Source organism: Miscanthus floridulus, chromosome 18 (genome assembly GCF_019320115.1).
Source record: "Miscanthus floridulus cultivar M001 chromosome 18, ASM1932011v1, whole genome shotgun sequence".
Taxonomy (NCBI): domain Eukaryota; kingdom Viridiplantae; phylum Streptophyta; class Magnoliopsida; order Poales; family Poaceae; genus Miscanthus; species Miscanthus floridulus.
Genome location: NC_089597.1, coordinates 112,472,771 through 112,488,129, shown reverse-complemented (window position 1 = coordinate 112,488,129; position 15,359 = coordinate 112,472,771). Strand labels below are relative to the sequence as shown.

Sequence of the window (15,359 nt, the reverse complement as noted above, 5' to 3'; positions counted from 1 at the left end):
ATGGAAACTCTTACCGAGGTTGTTCGCTCGTCGAAGCAGATCAAGATCCAAGGATTTTCTTTGACATATTCCATGTCCGACGGCGAGGTTCTCAGATCGAGGGTATGTAACGCCGGCGGCTATAAGTGGGAGGTTCATGTGCTTCCAAAAAAGTATTTCGAGTTCCTTGGCAATTGCATTACACTTAATCTCTACTTCCGTGGTGAGATGCCCCGGGACATTAGTAATGTGAAGGCGACGGGCTATCGGTTGATAGATCCAAGCGGGAAGCTGAAGCCATCTCAAGGGTATTCCGTGTCACATCACTTCAAGCGTTCAGGAGATTCTCATTATGGAGGTGCCCTCATGAGAAGAGATCTTTTGCAAACATCAGGTTATCTCAAGGACGATGCATTCGTCGTGGAGTGCACCCTCGCGGTGCTCAGAGAACTCGACAAAAATGCAACCACTCATTGCCCACACCCAGCAGATGATCTAGTCCCATCCTCCGGCTTGCACCACCACCTCGGCGAGCTCCTGCACAAGGGGACGGGATCCGACGTGACGCTCGTCACGGCCGGAGAGTCCTTCGCGGCGCACAAGGCCATACTGGCCTCAAGGTCCCCGGTCTTCATGGCCGAGTTCTTCGGCCACATGAAGGAGAAGCGATCGCAGCGCGTCGAGATCAAGGACATGGATGCCGCGATCCTCGGAGCCATGCTCCACTTCATCTACACCGACTCGGCGCCGGAACCGGAGGACGACGGCGGGGTGGCCACAGCGCAGCACCTTCTTGCGGCGGCGGACAGGTACGGGATCGACAGGGTCAAGCTGGCTTGCGAGGACAGGCTCCACGATGGCGTCAGCGTCGACACGGTGGCGACGACTCTGGCCTTGGCGGAGCAGCACGGCTGTTACCGTCTCAAGGCTAAGTGCGTCGAGCTCATCGCGGCAAACCTTGAGGCCGTCATGGCGACGGACGGCTACAACCATCTCACGGCACTACAACATGTCTCTTAATAGCGTTTTGCTAAAGGCATTTTTTTCGAAGTGCCTTAATTTCTAGTTGCATAAAAGCATTTATCTCAAAAGGCCTCTGAAAGCATATTTTTAAAGGCAAAATTAAAAAACGCCTTAATTACATGTGACTATTGGAGGCGTTTTTGCCGAAAGTGCCTCCGTTACTGCAACTATTTGAGCCGTTTTTTTTTCCCGAAAAACGCCTTTCCTGTCTTAACTCACGGTAGATTTCCGTGCCTGCACCAAGTCCTTGTCTGCGGAAGCGTAGCCTCCACTGATTTGCACGAAAGTCCTCCATAGTTTATAAAATGAACCTGCACTCCATAAGGAAAGACTGCATAGTATTACGTGTCGGTGTGAAGTAAATATTTATAGTTTTATCGTGTGTTGTGATCGAATGTGGCCTAGCACTCAATAACACAAGATTTATACTGGTTCAGGCAACGTGCCCTATGTCCAGTTTCAGCCGGTCGGAGAATTTATTCCTGAGCCCAGGTGCTCGAAGTTTGCTGTGAGATTACAAACGAGTAGGAATAAGAAGAGGGTGTTAAAGGCCCTCCTGTTTTTCTAGAATCAACCCGCAGTCCGGTTTAGTTCAAAATAAATACAAATTAGTCCTGTTTTTATTCACTTTAGACCCTATAGTTTCTAGAATTAGTGTGCGCAGTCCAAAATTTGTTTAAATTCAGATTTTAATTATTTTAATTCAAAAATGAGTTCAAATATTTACAGAAATGCCACTGAATCTTATTTCATGCGTAACTTTTGCGTTTTAAGTCCGATTTGACCCATTCAACATGCGTTAGGATCGTATTTATGTTATCTACATGTTTATACAACTGTTAGACATGTTTTCAACACTTGAAATTCATGAGTAGATTTAATCTATTATTTAACTAAAGTAAAACTTGTTTAAATCATAACTTATTCATTCTAACTCCGAAATAGTCCGTTCAAGTTGCATTAGATTCATAGCGACAAGATCTACGCATTAGTAATAATGTTTACTATGTTATTATTTCATAAAAATCATAGTTTAAATCATATCTTGATTAATGATTATGCAACTGGATTTTATGAATGAAATATGAATTGTTTTACTTTTGCTTTATAAATCAAATCTAAGAATTGACTTAATTTAATCTACATTATTTATAAAATATCTTATATATATATGAATTCATATGGTTAACATAAATGAAGCCTATAGTTTTCTTTTCCACGTATTAAGCGAATCTCTCGGTAGTTGTAACTTTTCAACCGTAGCTTCGATTAGCGTGTTTCTCGCGACTGTGTGTTCGTATCGATGCGTAGAATCGTAATTCAATCTCTTTCACTTATTTTTCTATGATTGGTGTACTGTTCTAATATAGATGCAATTGTATGCTATGGATGTTTGTGTGGTGTTCTACGATTGTCCAGTCGGTGAGATACACGTGGTGATCCAGAAGAAGAAGAAGGACATTAAGGATTAAAGCTTACCGAAGGATCGGTGTGTAAGGCAAGTATATCATGGGACTATCCTTGTTACCTATTCACATTTAAACACTTAATTTATATTGCATGTGTCTACCTTGTTGCCAAATAGGATATCCTAGATATTTGATAACTTGTACCTTGATACCTTTGGGATATTGCATTGGGTAGTTTTTGCTAGTGCTTAACTAAACCATGATCTTGTAACTTGACTAATGGTATATGCAATAAACATTAAAACATGAGTTTTTAGTAACATGGAAATAGGGGGGTGGAGTGTTTATATGCTTCAGATTCCTCTCCCTAAGGACTTATCTATAAGCGATCATCCGGGACTTACAGTACAGCTATGAGGGCCATATGGCTCTCGCTTTAGCTCAGTATGAGGATCTTTTCTAGCTTGTTAGTGGTTACCTTTCAGGCGTAGGGTATGTTTCCTTTGCTGCTGGGAAGTGTGTACCGTGATGCGATGCCCACGTGTGCCACTCCTAGAGATGGGCCACATACGCCTAGCGGCCCTAACCTGTTAGACGAATCTTTTAAAAGGCTTCATAGTGAACCCTGCTAACCTTCCTTGGTAGTGGGTCAAGAGGCTGATCACCTCGGGCGAAAGGGTAAATCACGACTCATAGTGAACGTGTACAATCTCTGAAGAGTGTAAAACTGTTATAACAGCCGTGCTCTCGGTCACGAGCGGCCTTGGACCCTTATGGAATAGAGATGATCACTAATGGATAATGGTACTAATAATCAACTATTTATGCTATACATTAATCATGTTTACCTGATCATGTGTTTATGGGAATGATAAATTCTTTGCCACTCAATTGCTTAAAAAGGTGACCTATTAAAGCTAATCGCAGTAAACCAGTGTCAGCCTTTTGAGCCTCATGAACCCCATGATATAATTGTTAAGTATGACATGTACTTACACTTGTTTTACTTTTCTATACTTGGATAAAAATCCCGGATGGGTACCAGATTGCTGGTTTGGAGGAGTTTGGCTTGTGGTCAACCAGTCAGTCGTCCCTGTGGATTTAGAGTCTCACCAGAAGATCAGAGTCGACTTTCCGTTGTCTATACTTTGAGGGTACTTTTCTTTTACTAACATGTTATGTAATAAGTATTGTCTCTTGATATTACCCTGATTTGTGGCTATATGTGAGATTTGACTTCCTGGGCTCACATATAATGTGTATCTGGTTTTGTCTTTAAAACCAGGTGCTACAGCTAATAAGCTAACACCCAAAACAAAAAGCAAAATGGCTAAAAATACGCCTGAGCATACCGGCCGAGAGCAAAAGAGCTGAAAATATGCTTGAGCCCGCCGATGAGGGTAGCTAATAAGCTAACACCCGAGACAAAAAGCAAAATGACTGAAAACACGCCTGAGCATACCGGCCAAGAGCAAAAGAGCTAAAAATGTGCTTGAGCCCGCCGATAAGGGTAGCTAATAAGCTAACACCCGAACCAAAAAGTAAAACGACTGAAACTAAGCCTGGGCATAAATCAGAGCGATTTCAAGACAAGACCCTCCAGCTCCTTGTTCCAAAAAGCAAGAGGCTCGAGGGCTACACTACCTACTCGGCAGGACCTGAAGGAACAAGACAAGGCTTCTAGAACTCAACCATGAAGTGCTCGGGGGCTTGTCGATCCTAGGATGTTTTTGCAACCAGGGAAAGGACCAGATGCTGACCACTCCCGAGTTAAGCCAAAAAGAAGAAGCTAAAGATACTTGAGATCGCCAGTCCTAAGTCTTTTCAGTACTAGCAAGAACAGAAAGTCTGTCAAAACAACGATCTACATATACCGAGTTGTTTACATGACACAAACAAAAGCCAGAAAAGCACTCGACAGATCAAGAAAGTTTGTCAAGACAACGATCTACCTAAACCGGGTTGTTTACAAGACGAAGAAATACAGGCAAAGAATACATCAACAAAAAATATAGAATCTTCATTCAAAAAGAAGTTTAGTGTTCTATTACAGAAGCTGGAACACAAAGGACAATTACATCAAGCATTGTCATCAGGAGAAGAAATATCAATGTTAAGATTATCAACGATCCTCCTAGCTAAATCTTCAACCTCAGGCTCCACCTTCTCAATAGCATCCAGATATTCTTGACTCTCAGCTTCATCAGCAACCTTGGACAAAGGAAACTTTGGAGAAAGAACCCAGACCTGGGCAAGAACATTTCTGGTACATAGTTGGGCGCACCTCTTCACGAACTCCTAGAAATGGGTCGGCACTTGGGGAATAAACTGAGCCCAAGATTGACCATCATCCACTGAAGTTCGGAGAAGACCGGCTACTGACCGAAAGGATTTCCACAAAGCATTCCAGTTCTCAGTAGCCGTCGCCAACTTGCTAGTCAAGACTTCGACAGTTTTTTGGGCCTGCACAAGATCCCTATTAGCTCCATGCCTAATCAACTTAGCAAGCGCGAGTTCTTCTTCAGCTTGAGTAATTACCTCCTCAGCCTTATTGTGGTTAGTACAAACAAGTGTCTTCATCTCCTCGATACCCTCTGAGAGCTTCTGCTTTTCAACTCGGAGAGCTAGACCAGTCAACAAAAAACAAGTCAGCAAAAGGCAAATTTGAATACAAAAGGAAACAAAAAAGAACTCGCAATACCATGGCACTCTTTCTTCATGGCCTCCACATTTTTCAAGGCCTCCTGGGCAGCTGCATCCCTATGCTTTTCTGCCTCAACCACCCGGGCACGGAGAGCTTTCTCCTCATTCTGATGCGTCTGACGCTCGGTCTCCAACTCGGTCCGATAGAGGTCAAGCTCTGCCTTTAGGGTACTCACCTCAGAAGACAACTTTTCTTGGTTTCAGACAAGAAAAAGAAGTCGGTATGATCATGAGAAAAAGACTGAGCAAAAAGAGAGAGAGAGAGAGAGAGAAAAAAAACAAGACATAAGGATAGAAGAAAGACGAACATCCAAAGGAAGAACTTCAGAAAAACTTACCTGGAGCTTTTCCCCAAAAGAAGTCGCAAAGGTCGACAAGTTTCCCCAGGCGGCGGTCAGCTCTGACAACCGATGAGTAGCATCAAATTGATGCAACACATCATCATCCAAATGCGGAGCACCGGTACCAAGAGAGGTAGAAGGAGAAGCCGACGCAGGCAAAGAAGGCAAAACCAGGGCCATATCCTGGGAAGCCTCGACTACCTCCTCAGATGGATCCACTCCCATGGCCACGGTCACCCCCGGAGTTAGCAGATCCAAAGCAGCATGATCACTAGGGGGCCCCGTCTCCCTCACAGCCACCTCACCGACCATACTTTCCGAGTCCTTTGACTCAGTATGCGGGGGCGCACCAGAGGGCTGACAAGAGGGCGACTGAGGAATAAAAGATGGCGAGGGTCTACAAGATGATAAGAAAACTAAACGATAAGAATATGAGTCAGGAAAAAGAAAACATAAGCAAAGAAGCATCACAAGGAATCACTCACTCAGCTACCCTCTTCTTCAGAAAACCAACAGAGGACCTAAGAGGGGGAACTATAGCGGCAAAGACATCACCACCACCCTGTGACAAGAGTGGCACGGCAGGTATTGGAGCCCTAGAAGAACTCAAACCTGATGACCGCTTACTATAAGAGAACAAGACCAAAGTCAAAACAAAGAGAGGGTTTCAACAACAAGAAAACAAGAAAACAACTCACTGACGAGTAACAAGGGCGGCATCGTCATCCTCTTCCTCCTCACTCTCGACCAAGACCACCATAGCACCAGCTGAAAAAGGACAAAAGTACTCGGCCAAAGATAAAAACAAACAACAAAAGGACAGAGCGTATTAATTTGCTCACCTAGGAGCATGCTAGCTACAACTGGAGTACCTGGACGAGTACTCGACTGGCGAGACTTCTTGGCAGCAAGAGCAAAAGAGGAACTATCCGCTCGCCCCCTCTTTCTGAAAGTATGAGGAGCTCGAGGAACTAGATGAGGAACATACTCTACGTATACATCAAGGTTTGCGGAAGAAATGCCAGGAAATATTGTGGTGGTCTGAAACTTACTGGTCAAGGATGCCCCAACAAGACTACCCCCAGCCTCCATATTTGTAGGGAAATCATCAAGGGGAATTGGATCAGTGAAATTACGCCCCAATTCCTATAAAAGAGTAAAACAACAAGACAAGGAAGATTAAGCAAAAAGTGGATACAACAAAAGACACACAAAAGTACCCGCATAAGAAAAGAACAACTCACAGCAGGGGGCGGGTTGTTAGCACTGTACTCAAGGACAGCAAGCGGGACGACGCTTACTCCTTTCAGCATCTTCTAAAGACGCTCGAGCACCTCCTCATCAGTCAACTCAAGGGCAGGGACCATACGAGAAGGGTCCTCCGCCCCAGAGTACTCAAAGCCATAATTTTCTCGCTCCTTCAGAGGTTGAACTTGGCGACGAAGAAAACTAGAAATAATCCCGAAGCCAGTCAAGCCTTGCTGTTTTAGAGTACAAATCCTCTCAAGAAACGGCTTGATCGCCTAGACTTCAGCCGTTGTCATAGGATTCTTTTCCCATCGGTCATTAACCAAGGGACTAGATCCAGAATGAACGGAAAGAGGAGGAATCAAATTGGTGGCATAAAACCAGTCGGCATGCCAATCCCTCACAGAATCAACCAGGTCATAGTCAAAGAATTTGCTCTTAAGACCCTGGCGAAACTAAATCCCACAGCCACCGAGAACATTGGTGTCATCGCGGCGGGGTTGTGGCTTCAGACGAAAGAAGTAACGAAAGAGAGAAAGCGAAGGAGGAATTCCAAGGAAAGTTTCACAAAGATGAATGAAAATAGAAAGATGAAGGACAACATTGGGAGCAAGATGGTTAAGGCTAATCCCAAAATAGCTAAGAAATCGGTGAAGAAAAGCAGAAGCAGGAAGGCAGAGTCCGACACGGATAAAGGAGACAAAAAGAATAATCTCACTAGGACCTAGAGTAGGGACCCGATGCTCGCATAGAGCTCTCCAATCAGCAATATCCTTGCTCTAAATCAGACCATCGCTAACAAGCTCGTGAAGCTGATCTTCAGTCGTTGTTGGAGCCGACCAAATCTTCTAAGCAACCCTCATGGCCATAAACTCTTGATTCTCAATCACGGAAAGTGATGCCTCCTCGTCTACAAAGGCCGCTAGGGACTTGCTCCCTAATTTCTTCCTACCCATATACTAGCGGGAGCAATAAGGAACTAGGAGGCAATGATTATTTGGACGGCGGCACTCAGATGACGGCAACAATGGCAGCGGCAGAAGTTTGAAGACTAGGGTTTCAAGGGAAAATCAGAGCAGTAAAGAAAAAGAAGAGGAAACACCCTTAAATAGATCTTACACCAGTAAAAATGCGGCCCACCAGGCCCGTTTTAACACGGCATGAGGACGCAATGGTCCATTTACTGACACAGCTAAAATGACGGACAACACAAATCCACACAATGGTACAGTTCAACGGGCAGATTTTAGACTTATCCATCCAGCACCACGGCGGAGTTATCATATTACTACAAAAATAACTCATCAACAATGAAGCAAAGAAGGGTTACCTCACAAGGAACACAACAACCCGGTCCTTACAGAAAGAACTCGGGAATCTCATCAACAACTGGGACATCAGGAGAATAAAGAATGACAACTTAGAAGACAAGATTCTTTCAATTATAAATGGTTCCAAAAATAGAAGATTACACATCTTACAAGACCCAACGAACTCGGTACTACGACAAGCAAGGTAGCAAAGAGGAACCCAGACATAGCTAGGCTCTGGAACGACTATGTGTTCCAAATTGCTACTCGGTAGAACAAACCGCACTCGGCTACACTGTTTTCTTCAAAGGACGGACGCAGTGTATCCAAGGCGGAAATTAGCAGCACGGTGGGACAACATGGAGCAGAGAAGGCCGGCAGGCATCTGTCTACCCAAGTCCGATGTTATGTTAGATATGGTGTTGATCTGCACTGGACAGTCTCAGGGCAGACGATGAGGATCAACCCAGAACTGCTAGATGAAGGAACGTATCCCACATCACAAGACTCCCTCCGACTACCGCCACGTACTTCCAAGTACAATGCTACTATGGGATTAGCCTACCTCTAATCCCTATCACAAGACTTCCTCTAGCTACGAACAAGATACACAAGAACTGCAAAATACACCAGGAGGCTGCTCTACTTCACAAACTACCATAATCATGACTACGGAGATTTTAGACCACGCAACAAAATGTTCGATGAATCAAAACAGCACACAAGGAGGATATTTATAGGCCAAAGAAGCGGTGCACATGGACCGGGAGCACCAATGGAACAAACCTAACAAAGGAAATAGTGAAAAGACAGAATTCAATGAAAGAGGACTCAAGCGTGAAGGAGCAGTACTCAAGAACGAGCATATTCGGAAGAATATACCAACACTATACAACTCGTGAACAAACAACATTTACTATCAACCACCACTATACAACTACATCTGACAACAGCAGACTACTAGAGAACATGCCAAGAACCTATATCTAAGTTCTTTTCGGATAAAAGAACCCAGGTATACTGTCGGTGTTTTGGTCCAGCGGGTCCTCAACCGACTAGTGAAAGTGTACTATGTGCCCCTAATCCAGGATGGTGATGCAAAGAGACATAAGGTTTATACTGGTTCAGGCAATAGGTGCCCTACGTCCAGTCTAAGAGAGTGATCTTGCATTCCTTGCACTGAGGTGCTTGTAGTAGGGGCTTACAAGCCGAGCGAGAGAGGGAGCTAGTCCTAGGTCTCTGCGTGGAGTGGCGTGGGTTGCTTGAGATGTTGATCTCTTGCAGTGAGGAAGCGTGTGTGTTATAGAGCGTTGTGCGTTGCTTGCATGTGTGTGTCTCCTCTTTAGAAGCGGCCCTGGTCACTCCCTTTTATAGTCGAAGGGAAGCACAGGGGCGGTACATGTATATGCTACGTGGCATGTTGTGAGCAGAGGTGGTATGTCCAAGCCCTACAGCTCGTCACTATGGCGGCATGGTCGATGGAGCGGCCTTATCCTCGGTGCACTGGAGCGACGCGCCAGTCACGCCTGATCCTGTGCGATGTGGGAGCTCCTGTGGTGGCATGCGCGCCTTCTTCTATTGGAGGCGTGCTGGTCACTGTATGTTTGACCGGTGTAGAGAGCCGAGGCTAGGTAGATGCGACGGCGTGGGTGCGCTGATTCTGAGGCTATAGGAGCTTGGTCCTATGCATGACGTGGGGGCTCCTGCAGCTTGACGCAGGGCATAGCGCGTACTGCAGATGACATGCCGGTCCTAGAGTGCTGACAACGTAGAGAGCTAAGGCCCAGTCGGTGTTGAGGTCAAACCATTATGGGGGGCTCGGTGGGTATGAGTCCTGAGGCTACAGGAGCCCAGAAGCGGATAGCCGAGGCTCAGAGGGTGCAGTTGGTCTTCTACGTTGATTCCGAGGCTATAGGGACCCGGACTTAACTTTCCATGCCGCGCTGTCCTTGAGCAGGGTCTAGGCAGCACAGTGCAACACAGGTGTCAGCCGTGGGCATAGTGCCGAGCACAGCGGCCGGTAACCCCTGCCCCATCCTATCCCGGACAGCATGGCGTCGATGTGACTCCTGTCTGGTCGGCCACTCCGCTGTATCATGCCGTCGTTTGGCTGACGTCGCGGGAGTGGTTGGACATGTTGGTTGGATGTGATGTCCTATCAGAGAAGTCGATCAAGGTGGCGGTGACGGGGTTGATGTCGAGCCAGCCTCGAGCGAGTCGGTAACTGAGTACTCGTCCGAGGCCTCGTGGCGCGGGGCTCGGTCGAATCGGAAAATCAGTACCTCGTCCGAGGCCTTGTGGCGTGGGGCCTCGGGTGAGTCAGAGAATCGGTACCTTGTCTGAGGCCTTGTGGCGTGGGGCCTCGGACGAGTCAGAGAATTGGTACTTCGTCCGAGGCCTTGCGCGTGGGGCCTCGGGCGAGTCGGAGAATCAGTACCTCGTCCGAGGCCTTGCGCGTGGGGCCTTAGGCGAGTCAGAGATTCGGTACCTCGTCCGAGGCTGAGCCCACTTTGGGGGAGCCCGGATATTGTTTGAGGTGGGCCGGGTGGTCTAGCCGGGCCTTGGATAAGGTGGGGGTTTGCCAATGGTTGTCTCTTGGCTTTGATATTTACAAGGTCTAAGTGATTTTTTTTGGTTCTTGCTTAGGGGACCCCTTTTTATGGTACCCGACAGTAGCCCCCGAGCCTCGAGGAGAGTGTGAGCGCTCTCCCTAAGGTTTTGACGAGACTTGGCTTGCGACAGCTCCTGGCGGGATGGTGTTTCGTACTCGAGGCTTCGGTGGGTGCGTGTGAGCGCACCCATCGGGTGTAGCCCCCGAGGCCCTGGAGGAGCAGATTTATTCCTCTAGGGGCTTCTTTTGTGTTGAGTGAGGGGTTTTATCGTGTTTGTTGAGCCCCCGAGTGTGAGTTCGGATCGCCGGGCCTCAGCTTGGTTGTAGGAAGAGCCCCCGAGCCTCTGCTCGGAGCAAGAGGGTGATCAGGAGTTTCCCTGTCTTTTTTGTGCGGCCCTTGCGCATCCTTTTTGTTCAGAAGGAGGGATTTTATCGAGTTTGCTGAGCCCCCGAGTGCGAGTTTGGGTCGCCGGGCCTCGGCTTGGTTGTAGGAAGAGCCCCCAAGCCTCTACTCAGAGCAAGAGGGTGATCAGGAGTTTCCCTGTCTTTTTTGTGCGTCCCTCGCGCATCCTTTTTGTTCAGAAGGAGGGGTGGAGTATGCCAGGCTACCCTCGGTGGGCGAGCAGTGACACCTCCGATGAGCTGTTACCGGGTAAGTTCGAGTGGAGGCCCATGCCCCATTCGATAGGGGTCGGCTAGTGGTCCAGAGACGCACTCCAAAAGTATGAGAGGGTTTCTCTAGTGGGTCCTAGGGCTATTTGATTGGCCCCGGGGGCTCGGTGCCTCCCTACGGTGGGATCCCATTCAGAGACCTCCTTGCCGGTCTCGGACACGACTTAGGGCATCCCAAGTAATTGCTTGCTTGGGCCTCAGCCATGTACGGGCTCACCCATAGTCATCCCTGACTCTGTTAGTCCTGGGGCGGCTATTGAGACCCTCGGGGGCCCAGCCTTCGAACCCCTGGACCATAATGGGCTCGGTGCCCAGTTCCTTAGTCTGAAACGAATCGGGTGGGGGATATTCCCTTCCCATCGGCTGGCAACGGCGGGTGCGCCTTTTGAGGCGATTCCTCGGGGAGACGGAATGGCGCCTGCCATCACTATGGTCGAATGTGATGCGACGTCTGCGGATGGGACGTTACTATGTGCGTGCGGTTAATAAGAAAAAGGTGGACGCGTGGGCGGTTTGGTCAGATCCAAATTAACTACGCTAGATCTGAGGGAAACTTTCCTGGTTTCATCGCCCGTCTGTTTCGCCCTCTTTCCTCCCTCATAAATACATGACAAGCCAGGCCCCACCCCTCCTTACCTTTTCCACCTACGTTCGCCCTTTCTGCCCTCGAGCGGTTGCTAAGAATAGAGGAAGAGAGCGCCGGGGAGAAGAAGGGAGAAGGGGGAGGAAAGGAGCAAGAGAGGGAGAGAGATAGCGAGAGCATGCCTTACCGCTGTAGCCACATTTTCCACCACACCCATGGCCGGCGGCGCCGTTGTCCTCCAGGCAGATCCTTGGGGTTCGTCTGACATGTCTGCGGTGACACTGCAGTCGCTCATCGACGACGATCTCCTCCACCCGGTCACCGACCCCAATAGACCAGAGTGGATTGCTCCAGGGAACGAGCTAGAGCCGAGGCCACGTGATGGCTACATCGTGAGCTTCGTGGCCTTCCACGAGCATGGCCTCAGCATGCCAGCGGACCGGTTCATGCGGGCGCTCCTGCATTACTACGGTGTGGAGGTCCACAACTTTAACCTCAACTCCATCGTGCAGGCAGCCATCTTTATCGCTGTCTACGAGGGGTACCTGGGCATCGCCCCCCACTAGGAGCTATGGTTCCACTTCTTTTGGGCAGGGCTCAACACCAAGCCGGTGGGTACGACGGGCATGCGGAAGGCGTTGAGGGCTAGCGGCTGCACTCTCCAAGTGCGCCAAGACAGGCAGCCCTTCTACATCCTGGCCCAGCTTGTGTTGTCCAACCGCTGCTGGTACAACAGCTAGTTCTACCTCTGCAATGATGACGGCGAGCTTCCCCCCTATACTGGGCCGGTTGTTGAGAGCCAGCCAGAGAGGTGGAGGTACGGTGTCCCATTGGCTGATCAGTCCAAGCTATAGCCGCTCCTGAAGGCACTGGAGAGGCTGCGCAGCCGTGGCCTTATGGCGGCCATGGTCGTGGTGGCCTTCCACCACTAGAGGGTGCTACCGCTGATGGCTCAGCAGCAATGCCTGTTCAAGATGACACCGAGTGAGCCGATCGACGGTATCCGGTTGTCCATCGTTGCCCTTTCTAACAAGGAGATTCTGCATCGGGTGAGAGAGACGGTGGAGGGGCGATAGAGGAGTAGTGATTTGACCCTATTCCCGATGCGCCCGTCGCGGGGGGTACATCTCTCTGGTGAGTCATGCGTCGCTGCAGCCCCTGAGGCCTCCTTGCTCCTTATGTTTTCAATCTGTTCCCTTATTTGCGTTTGCCATTCCTACAGGGGATGAGGGATGTGCGAGCCTCCCCACCACCCATTCCCAAGGACGTAGAGCGGCGGGCGGAGAACAGGGCGCACGCCAAGGCGTACAAGGAGCGGAAGGACACCGAGGAGGCAAGGTGCAAGAGGAAGAGCCTCGAGCACGACGAGCTAGAGAAACGTCGCTGGCAATAGAGGCACGATGGTCTCCCGGAGGAGCCGTCTCCATCATCGTCGTCGAGGGATTCTTCGAGCGATGATGACGAGAGTGAGGTGGGGAGGGGTCCCTTGGACCATCTCCCTAACATCAGGGAGATGGCGCCCGGGGCATCGGCGAGCGGCCTGGCGTCCCTAGGAGGAGGAGGAGAGGGTGCCTTGTGGCTGGTGATCGCCTGTCCCTGGGCCGAGGCCGACACGCCCGAGACATGGGCGTCGAGGAAGCGCTCCATCAGCCCAATGGCCTCAATGGCGGAGGTGGAGTGGGTGATGGCGGGGGTGACCCAACCGCCTCTGCAGAGGGCCGAGGAGGTGTTGGTGTCCGGCGAGGGCCGGCCGGTACCGGTGGACACGGGGGCCGTGCCACCGCCGTCGCCACCACCATTGCCGAGGATGAGGGATGCGGTGTAGAAGCTATTGCTTCCTTGTTCGAGGTAAGTGTTTTGTCAGTGGAGTTTGCAGCATCTCCCACTCGTTCTTTGGTCGTATGCTGACCTCGTGAGTGTTTTGTCTTTAGCCGGAAGCGTCAGGTGGAAGTGCCCGCCTTGGCGTCACTTAAAGCGCTCAAGGTGAGCACCAGCTCCACCGCCCAATGGGTGGTGGACGCGTAGGCCGCCATACAGCATGGCGCGGCGTCGGCCAGGGCTGACCCGAAGGAGCCGGTCGCCCAAGGAGAGGCTACTAAGGCGGCCATGAAGCAGGTAGGGGAGGAGGCGCCTACGCCCCGCGAGGCCGGGGCCCTCGAGTCAGGTGAAGCCGAGGCGCCTTCAATCGTTGAGGCCACCGAGGGTGAGGTCGAGGCCCCTAGGACCTCTGAGGCTAAGGTGGCGGAGGCCGGGGCTTCTAGGGCTTCCAAAGCCGAGGTGGCGGACGCCGGGGCTCCCGAGACCACCGAGGCCGAGGTGGTGGAGGCTAGAGCTCCTAGGACCACCGAGGCCGAGGTGGCGGAGGCCAGCTTGGGCGTGGTGGAGCCAGCGGCCCAGGATTAGGGGACAGAGGCGGGGCAAGCTTCGGTACCACCCCCGGTCCAAGACCCGCCGCCGTCGCAGGAGAGCGCCCGGGAGGTGGAGGTTCATTCAATCTCCTCCGATGATACTTCTTGGGGGAAGGAGGTGGCAGACGCTGAGGCGGCCAGCACCGTGGAGCAGCCAGCTCCGACTTTTGGTGAGGGAAGCTTGACCCTCATCCGGGTACAACCCAAGCCCCACGGGTGGGATAGTCTGCGTGTCTTGTGGCAGAGCCAGGATGACCCTAAGGGGGAGCCTCTATTCGCCCTCAAGGACGCAGACGAGGGGGGGCACTAGGGCTCCTTTGAGTAATTCTGCCAGCTAGCGGAGCAGTTGCTGCGGACAGCACTGTCTGTCATGGCTGACAACCTGCCTGGCATTGCCTAGGTACGCACTTTCTTTTCTTGTGCTGTGTCATCTTTTTCCTGAGTTTTCTCGCAGTGCTTGACGTTTGTTCTGCCTATCCAGGAGCTCGAGGCTCGGTCCCTCGAGAAGTCGATGTTCCTTCGGCGGGAGAGGGACGTCTGGGACCAGCTCTGGCAGCAGAAAGACCTGCTCGCCAATGCTAATGAGCTTCTATCAACATGGAGTGTGGAGGTAGAGGACCTCCGCCTTCGCTGTGCTGACATGAAGGCCGAGGCGGCCAAGGCTCGGGAGAAGGCCGCCCCTTTAGCGGCGTGGATCAAGGAGCTGGAGGAGGAGCTGACCCAGGTGGTCGGTGAGCGGGACACCTTCAGGTCCTAGGCTGAACAAGAGATGGCCTCTACCAAGGCCGTCGCCGAGTAGCTAGAGGTGAAGTAGGGCGCACACCTACTAACAAAAGGTGCCCTGGCGGAGGCTGTCAAGGTGGCCAAGGCCTCCCGGGTCAAGGCCTTAGCTTGGGTGGAAAAGGCTGAGGGTGAGTCCTATCGAGCCGCGCCCCTTGTTTTATTTGTTCTTCTTGCGTTCGACCCTTAACTCCCCGATGTGACGCAAAGCTGGAGAGGGAGGCTTCTAGGGTGGCCGAGGCCTCTCGGGTCGAGGTCCAAAACTGGAGGGAGAAAGCCGAGGGTGAGTCTC

The 15,359-nt window shown here is 50.5% G+C and overlaps 2 protein-coding genes across 2 annotated transcripts; both read left to right on the top strand.

Annotated features, from left to right (window-relative positions):
* On the top strand, nucleotides 1-999 carry LOC136524400 (BTB/POZ and MATH domain-containing protein 2-like). The gene has a single exon (XM_066517796.1). It carries the CDS (start codon nucleotides 1-3, stop codon nucleotides 997-999), a length of 999 nt encoding a protein of 332 aa, XP_066373893.1.
* Nucleotides 1,000-13,985: 12,986 nt separating this feature from the next.
* LOC136524399 (uncharacterized) lies at nucleotides 13,986-15,044 on the top strand. The gene is made up of 2 exons (XM_066517795.1): nucleotides 13,986-14,243; nucleotides 14,769-15,044. Exons 1-2 carry the CDS (start codon nucleotides 13,986-13,988, stop codon nucleotides 15,042-15,044), a joined length of 534 nt encoding a protein of 177 aa, XP_066373892.1.
* Nucleotides 15,045-15,359: the final 315 nt, after the last annotated feature.

Bases quoted from the DNA above. Each gene is read 5' to 3' on its own strand.
- LOC136524400 (XM_066517796.1), top strand. From the start codon at position 1: ATGGAAACTCTTACCGAGGTTGTTCGCTCGTCGAAGCAGATCAAGATC.
- LOC136524399 (XM_066517795.1), top strand. From the start codon at position 13,986: ATGAAGCAGGTAGGGGAGGAGGCGCCTACGCCCCGCGAGGCCGGGGCC. The intron at 14,244-14,768 runs GCCAGCTTGGGC...CTGCCTATCCAG, and splicing joins CCGAGGCCGAGGTGGCGGAG to GAGCTCGAGGCTCGGTCCCT.